Source organism: Echinococcus granulosus (genome assembly GCF_000524195.1).
Source record: "Echinococcus granulosus chromosome Unknown EG_S00045, whole genome shotgun sequence".
NCBI classification, from domain to species: Eukaryota; Metazoa; Platyhelminthes; class Cestoda; order Cyclophyllidea; family Taeniidae; genus Echinococcus; species Echinococcus granulosus.
In genome coordinates this window covers 79,655-89,711 of record NW_020170425.1, presented here as the reverse complement: position 1 = coordinate 89,711, position 10,057 = coordinate 79,655, and the positions used below count along the sequence as shown (strand labels likewise).

The following is a 10,057-nucleotide window of genomic DNA, read 5'->3' as shown; positions in this document are numbered from 1 at the left end:
AGAACCGATTGGGGCAGATATCTAGCAGAATACCTAGTAAAGGCCACTCCATCCACTTGACTCGCAAAAAATGCTCTTTTCTACCTTTTTTTGACCGTGCGAGGTCACCGTTTGTAGCGAACCTATACTCCCACACCAGTGACTTTGGTGACCTATACTCGACCGTCGTAAAAGTTCTCATGGCAAAATATACATTTTATCTTACGGATTGATGAGTTATTGTATTCCGTCGAATGGGAAAACAATCTAAAAGCTTTAAAGTTTGTTTTTATATCCTTTGCACTTTCTTACTAGGGTCACCCATTGCAGGGGATGTATGCTAGTTCAGACGTCCAGCCCTCCTCTCTACCTGTGAAGTGTCTTTCAATTCTGACTGAGAGAAAGCGCGAAGTTATACTGGTACATACCACGTCCTGTACAGAATGAAGGTCTTCACGACGTCGGCGAATCTTATCCTTAATTCGTGACGTGTTTTACTAAATGTACCATAATGTTGACAGTTTAATTACCTTCAGCCTCAGCTTCTTTTTCTTGTGAATATCTTGCCACAATAACCCTTTTAAATTAGATTTATTTGACGAGAATGGACAGCAGTGTACCATAGTCGTAATGGAATGTGTTCTCAATTGTGAAATCTCAGATTATTTACCCTTTGGGGGTATCTGTCTTTCGTTCGACTTGATTGCTTGTTATTTCGGAACTCCACTTTCGGCTACGTCAGTTTTGACTGGCTTAACAATGATCGTAAACAAAATTTGTTCAATGCTGTGTCTTTTATTGCCAAGGTCAAAACAACATAAAGACCGGTTGGGAACCTGGTTGAGTCTGCGGATGTCACATTAGGTTACCGGTTCTACTGGTGAGGATGTTTCCATTCCTAAGAACTGTAACCGAGGCCGAGGGCGCATCAAGTTGCTCAAGTAACTCAGCTATGCCGAAACCAGGTCTTACGATGGTGGGTTGGTCGCGGAGACGTATTTCAGAAGTCGAATAACTAACCCTAGAAAAATAAGGCTCTCTAGCTATAAATGTCGATGTAATGCGTAAAGCCAGTTTGATTGCAATTATGCTTTATGATTAATAATTTACTCAAAATGGCAGCAGGGAGATACGCCTTTCAGAAGGATAGAGCAGTGAAAATATCTAGTTTTGATGGACTCCAGATGCCGTTTCATTAGATCAATAATGAACACATTAATCCAAATTTTTTTAGATGTGACCTACATTTAGGCAGACCGTACCCAATTTTCTTATCGTCATTGTTCCCAGGGCATGACAACTCAGTAAAAATCCAGGGAATGCGCTGAATATTAATTAGGTATGGCATTTAATCACACTTTAATGATATGGCACTAGCTAGCATGTGACGTTTGCTTGTACAAACTTATATTTTAAATCATATCCTTCCTGGCTAACTAGACGATTTGATATGGCAGTTTTCCGAAGCACATGCATTGTTTGTGATTGCCTTGAAGGTTTGTTGCACTTTTGAACTGCACTTATTGGCGCGTTTCTGTAGTAACCGATCATATGGCGTTGCAAAACCATTCATCTAATGTTAAAAGCTACCAGGTATTGTGCGATTAGCTTTTAAAATCAACAGGTAATATGCAATAAAATGAAAGGCAGCAAGGCAATGAAAAGTTGCATTCAACATCCGAAAAGGGTACGATTTTCGTTACATTATGAATGACAAAGCCTCCAAGTCCAGAAAAACAATGCATTATGCACAAGTGGAACCAAACAAAACTTGCAGATCATAGGATTTTCTGGGCTATGGTAAAGGATTCACAGCTTGAATTTGCAAGGGTTCTAAACCACGGTTCCAGACCCGAACAGGGGTATCTGATATATTAACTGCCATCATATACCTCTTCGATACACAATCACAAACTTGTTTGTTTTTTTTGTCGTAAAATTGTTTTTTTGGCTTTGTCAAGATAAAATGGCCTGAAATTATTTTAGACGTAAGGGAACATCAAGTAGTTGGTTCTTACAGATTATAAGTTTATGTATGTCATTGACTTTTACTATATTGCTCATAATTTGGCAGGATATAGGTATTGAATTTTGAATTAATTTAACTAACTTACTCACTGCATTCGAAAATACGGGCTCTCTACTTTAGGCTACGTCAGTAGCAGCCAAACATTTTGTTAAAATTACTTTAGTGTATCAATGAAAGATTGCATAGCACCAGAAGACCTTTCCCCTTTGAAACAAAGAATTACAAGTGAAAACGAAAAAGTATACGAAACTAACAGGCGCAAACCTGTGGAAACCTCGCCCAAACCGAATCTGCCGAGTCATATTGATCCTAATAAAACTATCTTTGGGAAACCCTTAGTAAAAGGTTAGTTTACTCGAAGTGGATGTGTAAAACAGTTGGTATTTTTACGTATTTTTATCAAAATGCATTTTAAAAGAAAGTACTTAATAAATATAGTCCTGCTCCAATGTCTGTCTTGTGGACGATTTTACCCAGCTGAAATGGCCACTGCATTTGCAAGAAATCTTTGCTCGCCTATTAAAAACTTCACGATCTTTAAATAAAATGGACATTTGATGCTGTAACGAAAAGTGGCTTTTGTTAGCCAGCCGTAAATTTGAAAAAGCCTAGTATTTTGTTTCGATTTGTGGTCATAACTTTATTCTGTATTGTTAAAAGTAAGACAGATAAGATATCATTATTGACCTGTATCTTCTAATGCGAAGACGGTATTGCAAATCTACTGAATCCTGACATCCGGAGAATTGAGATTCTCAAGCAGGAATTGGAAGACCGCATGCATTATTTGCGCCCATATGCAAGACTTCTGCCCGGTGAACAGGCTGAACGTGGTTATAACAGCCAGTAAGTCGTTTATTCTTAGCCTTAAGTGAGGTCCAATATTCTAAGGTATCGGCGTCAAAAGCGTAAGAGTTGTTATCTCCTGCAAGTAAAAAATCTAAATAAGTTGGGGCATGAATAATAACAATAATTCCAATATTACGTAAATTGAATACTAATTTACCAATCCATTGATAAGTAAAATTTAAAACCGATCAAAATAAGGTTTGATCATAATTAATTCCGCCGGTATTTTTGCCTGAGCTACGCATTGTGTAAGTTCTCTACTTTATATAATTACATAAATATGATGTTATGTATATTGAATGCTTTTAATTTACTCGTTCTCTTGCTTTTAGTTTTAGGGAAGATAAACGTTTTGGTGTGGTAACATGCAGTGACAAAGAAGGTAGCTGCGTACACCAGTTAATGAACTGGGTAAACGATAAGACTGAAATGACTGTAGACTCAGAATGCTTGAATAAGGTCAAAAATGTAATGTAGGCTCCCATGCTTTCCTGATTTTATATAATGGATTGATAATTATTTGCCTAAAACATTCATACATCATATTGTTCCATTTTTTCAAATTTGCGATCAGATGGAATCGTCCTAGTTTTCATGATATTCTTATCACCTCTTGAAATGTGATGTTTTTATGTAACCTTAAAGTCCTGTTTTTTGAGGTGTCTTTTTATTTATTTTTTGTCACTTTTCTTCCGTAACCAAAACCAAAGGCGCTCAAATTCTGTCTAATGTTGTGATAGTTCCGTCTCATAAATAGGATGGGAAGATGGGTGCTTTTGTGCTATTGTAAGTTCACTAATTAAATAAATAGAAAGATGCAGAGCTTCCTCGTTTTTGTACGTTAAACATCGTAATAACGTGAAGTCAAACTCCTTAAAATATGGCACAGGGGTTATTAACGGTTAATCAACTGTAGCACATATCTCGCTTTATAAACAGGTATTAGAGATTAAGTACGTTTTGCCTAAATAACCGAAAATGCAACATTTTGACATAATTTTAGGGATACAAATCATACATTTGGAAAACCCTCCATGATTGGGAAGCGAAATGTAGCCGAGTTGATGCATGGCTTCACACCAAAAAATATTCTTGGTCTGACAGCTCCATATAGCACCCCATTTCACAACAATCGAAACGCAGGAAATCACTGCGTAGACTTAGCCGAACAGGAGAGAATCGTTAGAGCGCTGGTTAAGAAACAACTGAGGGATAAAAGGTACAATCGAGGGCCTGATCTTGCGGCCGTTCTTTGCGATCTGGCCAATGGTGTAAGTCGAAGCAATAAGTTCTACTCGCACTCTATAAGTAAAATCTTATGGTTTTATTTACTTAGGAGCAATACATTACCGAAGCGGTAGCTCAGGAGGTCTACGAGGCATTTGAACCCCCTCTTGACAATGAGCTGCGTGAGCTGCTTTTCGATATTATCCGTGAAGACAACGGAAGGAACGCCGTGAATAAGAAACTGTCTGAAACTGTTGAGTTTCGAGAGGATGGGACAAATTACCCAAAAATTATAAACTGGAGACTTATGGCGAAAATACTTGATTTTAACCGCTTCCAACCCTGGGAGAGACCCTTCGGGCACGGGTACATCGATGAAACCCAATGTGTTCAACAGTCATCGGAATGTATGCAGTAGCTTTATTTCATTTATACTTGTTTAGCTTATTATCATGATAACAATTGCTGTTTTACTTGTCTATATAATAAATCGCAAAGTCAAGAGGATTTTGAGTTAATTTTGTTATTTAATGAGGCAACGCTTTAATGTCAAGCATTGTTCTTTGCTTCCCTTGAATTAGTGAAATTTTTATTCGCACACCATTCATTTGAGGTGCTGAAAAGACTCGACTGCGGATAGCTAATGCAATTAAGGCTAGAAGTAAGGTACCTTCAACGACAAACCAAGCCTATCAGGGAAACCGCAACGGACTTATAAATAGCAGTCTGTGGCAGCCTCTCGGCTTTTCAACCCGAAACTGTGAGCCGATTGACCTCGTAGGTTTACATTACTTTTTTGCAAATATTTTCATGAAATTTCAACATTTACATTGAAACCTTTCAAAGTAACACAAGGGGAAATGTTAGCTTGTAAATTTTGTGTTCGTGCTCTGTATTACTTTAATTTGTAAACTCATGTCTGATCCTTATTCTCTTTTTGCCAAGCCAGCTTTATAAATTTGTTTTCCGTTGGTTTGGCACTAAATTACTGAGATAGGCCTAGTTTAAGCACAACTGTATCAAATTTATATTTTGCCTCTATGGTAGTTAGTGTTTATAATGGCCAAGTGGCGCCAGTAGAAACACGACTACTCTCTGGGTTAAAAATGGTTTTACCAGATTTTTTATTAGCAAAATTAGATCCCCCTCAAATGATATTTCTGGTAACATTTCGCAACAGCAGTCAGCCACATCCATCATAGCCGTGTCTTTCTCACTAAAGTACACTTACCGTCTTAAAATGCTTGTTTTTATTCCACTTATCTTTCGTTATCTCCGACCTTCATATTGTGGAATAGTCCCTTTTTTTCACCTAATGGTAGTTGTAATTAGAGCGTCAGGCTCATTTTGCATCGAAAAGGGGATCATGTATCTTGGTATTCATCCCTGCTCCGCGTTCCGCTTAGACCCCGGATTAAGGTATCACCAATTGAACTTTGCATCGATCTGAGGACCGATGCAAGTTTTAATCTTATTTTATGTTTTATTACTTAATGAGTTTAATCTTTCACCGTCAAATGGAAAGTTACTTACACCTCGATTCGAGGTTACAATGCTCGGACAGCTGTAATTTTCGAGACATTGTACTGATTTCCTTTATTTCCGCACTTCAATCCTGTTCAAAACAGGCCATGCTGAAAACTCTTTTTAGAGAAAGTTGCTTTATTGCCTCAAAAGCCTTATTGTCAGCATTACAGTGTCAAAGGAAATGGTTTCAAGCTGCGCGAAAGTGGTTGTAATCAATCGTGTAGTTGTTCGAAATAACGAAAAACAGTATGGCGGATTCGAATTTCTATTAAGCAATTATGTGATCAAAGACATGGCAAAGCTTAGTTCTTTTCTTTAGTAGCCGGTTTAATTGAAATAAAAGCGATCATAATTTAAAATAATGGTAGCTTTTTCGCATGTTGTTAATCTTTTTGAATTGCCAAGTGCGCATTTGACAAAGTGTTTACGAAGAGCCAAGCGGTCGCCGTTCTGAAAGTAAACAGGGTGTAAATGCAGGGGAATGCTCAATGCTTGACTAAACACATTCCAAAGTACGTGCAATTTACAAAGCATGTAAACCTCTTTACAGCTAGTGCTGAAACCGTAGTCTTATGCAAGACATCGTTATTTGTTGTGGTTTTCTGAGTATTTATCTTGGGATATGCTCTTTTTGTTTTCAGCTGTACAAAAATAGGCGACATGGAGAAATTTGTGTTCCCACTGCCCAGAGTTCCGTGTGCACGCCCTTTCAAGGAAGATACGACAGTTGCAAGAGGCGGATGTTTGTTCTTCGAACCAAAGAAGAGGTAAGTTGCTTAGCTTCGAGTACGCCTGTCTCTACAGTGCATGTGATTACCATTGAAATTGTCAAAACTGCAATGGCGTGGTTGGAATTCAGAAGAAAAGTAGTTTGCTTGGTCTATCAGGAATTGTTTTGTTTTATACTATTTTAGCTTTTTCCAATCGTTTGCATGAATCATTGTCCATTTTACTCATGAATAGGTTTACAAATGCCATAATTTGCCTCCTTGTTCTCGCTTTTAATGTTTTTACCGGGCTTCTAAGCATTGTGTCACAAAAGAAAAAAAACGCGTTTCACAGCACTACCTTTCTTAGTCGGTTTGATGATATTGGGTCGGTCAGTAGAAGCACCTAGTTATGGTTCTCAATTAATTCAAAGGTAGTGGTCATCATCACTTCCTTACATTTGTCGTTTTGGCGCACTCAAGCGCAGCGATCGTACTGATGAGACCGACACGATTTAGATACCAGGCTCCCGTTTGTAATCCTTCTTTACCAAATACAGAAGCGGAACTTCTGCGACGTCATTGTTAAACGGGGTACAGTTTGCACAACCTCAAATTGGCTGTACTACACCGCAAGCCCTTAACTCCTTTCCCTCTTATCGGCATTGTACCGATGAAACCGTTACCCCATTCCTGCTACTACGATTACCTCACTACACAACTGCATCCATTTTTTACTTGGTGCATGTCTTTTGGTACGCTGACAGTAAACAATCGCTCTTTTAAGGGAATGTTTATGCTGGAACGCGCTTTTTTTATGAACGTAAACCTTTTTGGTTATGTACAGATTCATTGATGCCTTCTTAAACTAACATTCACTACTGAGACAAGTTAGGATGGGTGTTCAAGGAGAAGAGGACTGGCTAAGTGAGCACCGAAAAGTGCCATAAGTTGGAGACCTCAAGGCTAGACAATGTTTTTTTTCTAAACATTCAGACAGTTTTCCATTTGAGTGATTTGGTGGGCTTGTAACTCCTTAATTTTTTTCTAAAAAACTTTGCGAAACAAGCAAAAAGAATGTTCAAATGACAAAGCATTTGATGCATCATCTTTAAAATAATTGATCCGCCCTCTCTTCAACCACTGGGTTTATTTTCCCAGAGTGTTGAAAGTTAGTGGCCAGGAAATCTGATCCACTTAACAGGTTGTCCAATGCTTATGCTCATTCGAAATCCCTTCCGAAAGTATTCCCCGTGTTTTTAGCCAAGTTTTCTGGAGACTCGGAATTCCTCTAATTTTAACACAACTTTATATCACTTTTTTGATCAAAAATAGATGTCAAGTCAGCAACAGTTTAGGCGTCAGGATTGCTTTTTCCTTTTTAAATGATTCCTTTCCGTGTGGATGGCGAGTGGGAAAAAACTTTCTCAAGACGAATTCTTATTTCTATGCGTAGATGTCTCAAGTATTTGTCTTAACGAGGACTTCAGTACAGTTTTCTTATTTCTGTCACATACTACTATTCAAGAAGCGTTGTGATAAAACAGCACGCTTTTTATTAATAGATTGAGAAAATTTTGGAAGAAACTGGTTTGAAGGGGGAAATGAAGGGAGACTGCAGCATAGAAAAGATCTGGAGCCTCGCCAAACAGTTCAGCCGGACAGATCCAGTGATTAACACAATATCCTGCGGAGACGCCAAACGAGTGACGCTGGAGAGCGTTAAACAAGCCCTAAACCAATGCACTCGCGAGCAGATTGAGGCGAAAATCTCTGAGAAATATAAAAACTGCTGCGTCTCGACGTCAGTGGCGGTCAACAAGGGTCTGCTAATATAAATGAAGCAAAAGGAAAACTCGTACTAGGTGATTTTGCGTTCCACAAAGTAACCAGTGCGTGCTCCGTTCCGTTGAGACCATCTTTCCCACGCTAGCCTCATATTCTAGGCGAGATAAACAAGCAATCCTCAGTTCCAGAGTCCTTACTTCTTCCAACCTTTGGGTGTTTATTCTTCTATGAAATATTAGTGTGAGTTGAAAGTCACAGCAAAAAATTTGGTATAACATTGACTGGAGTGCGCATGTATTGTGTGCGTTTGCTCCAATAAAATGTTGATGCAATTATAATTCTCATAGTTTTTCGAAATGCAACATTTGGATAGTTCCACTGCAATATGCAAACGTCGCGGATAAATCGGTTGGCAGAAAATATGCTACTGACTTACAGAAGGACGGAGGCAACTGGCATGGGTCAGAAGCACAACCTCAAGAAGCTTAAGTGCTAGTGCAATCAAACGCAGAGTTAGACAGACTAACAAAGCATTGTAATCAGTCTTGATGACTGATTAGATACTAGTCCTCCATACAACTACAATTCATGCTCAAATCGTGCATTTACTTAACTGTGTAATAAAAAAATTCATGTTTAATTGAACAAAATTCATCTATATGGAACGGCAACTAGTCTAATGGGGCTAAAATATTAACCCCGACATAAAGTAACCGCTAATTTTAGAATCATTTTCAAACTGACACCTCAGAGTAGTTTAAGTTTTAATTTTACTTCCTTTAAAGTATCTCACACTTAGTTGTCATTAGGATTTGGCTTATTTGTCTAGTGCAATCACAGCTTGCAAAACCGTTCAAGAGAAAGGCAGTAGCCAACGTCCTATCTGCTCCGGGAACACACACTTTGTCCACATACCTGTAAGACAGGTATTAAAAAAATTTAAGAAATTCAAGAAAATTTAATTTAGAACACAGGGAGTTTGTTTTAAACACACCAAAATGTTTGGTGATGGTAACAACCACTACCATCTACACACCTCAAGATGAAACTATTGCAGCGAATCCTCCTGCAATCCAACGGAAGCTTGAAAACCCTCACTCAAGAGATTTATTGGTTTGCACGGCCCTGAGTTGCCGAAACAATACTTTGTAAAGTTTTCTCATGATTCTAAGGAACTCTTCTTGGCTTTTCGAAAGTTGGTTTGTCCGGAGTCAAACTTTTTACTTTGAGCTCATTTTACGCACACTTCTTGGTAAACTATGTGATTATTTGAAAAGGAGAGGATTTTGTGAGAGCTATCATTGAGCGTCTCCCCGATTGCTTTCATGATGAGCCACAACAGCCAAAACTCCTCGCGAAATCGGGCATACATTGAGCATAGGCTTTTGGTGGCATTGCTGGGAGTTCAAAGCTAACTGCTGTTTACGCCAAAAGCGTCACAAATCAAAAATAGCAAACAAATAAAGCCAAACTTTATCCAACGAATGACAACGCTTGGGTTTGGAGGACATTTGTTCGCGTATATTTGCGCTGTTCAATAAACATGCGTAAGAACTAGCACGGTACTCTATAAAAGAGGAATGCCGAATATGGAGGATGCGGATAATTTTAATGCTGATTTACCGCTGGCATTTTTATTCGGACTAAAATGCTTAAAGTCGGATTTCTTGCTGCCGACTCTATTCAAATAATCATATTATTGTTACAAAGTCATGCAATTGTTTCTATTGCGTTGAACGGTGTTGCAACGACTTCTTTCACATCGCTACGGGCCGTTGCGCATAGAGTAACACCACTCTTTGATGCTGTGCAAACTTCCTTTTACCAATAGCGCTCATGGTGAGTGATTTTGACTTATAAGTCGCTTACCAACGAAGAAGAAAGGCACGATGCATTTCCGCCCACCTGTGCCAAGTTTGGTTTTTAAAATACCTACGCACATTTACGCTAG

General features: G+C 38.6%; 1 protein-coding gene across 1 annotated transcript; it reads left to right on the top strand. All coding sequences in view use genetic code 11, as the record gives it.

Moving 5' to 3' along the window:
* Positions 1-1,776: 1,776 nt before the first annotated feature.
* EGR_05728 (EF-hand domain-containing family member B) lies at positions 1,777-8,156 on the top strand (the record flags this gene model as incomplete). Its single annotated transcript, XM_024494977.1, has 8 exons — positions 1,777-1,841; positions 2,172-2,353; positions 2,716-2,854; positions 3,861-4,128; positions 4,194-4,491; positions 4,698-4,861; positions 6,253-6,378; positions 7,884-8,156. 8 exons carry the CDS (start codon positions 1,777-1,779, stop codon positions 8,154-8,156), a joined length of 1,515 nt encoding a protein of 504 aa, XP_024350570.1.
* Positions 8,157-10,057: the final 1,901 nt, after the last annotated feature.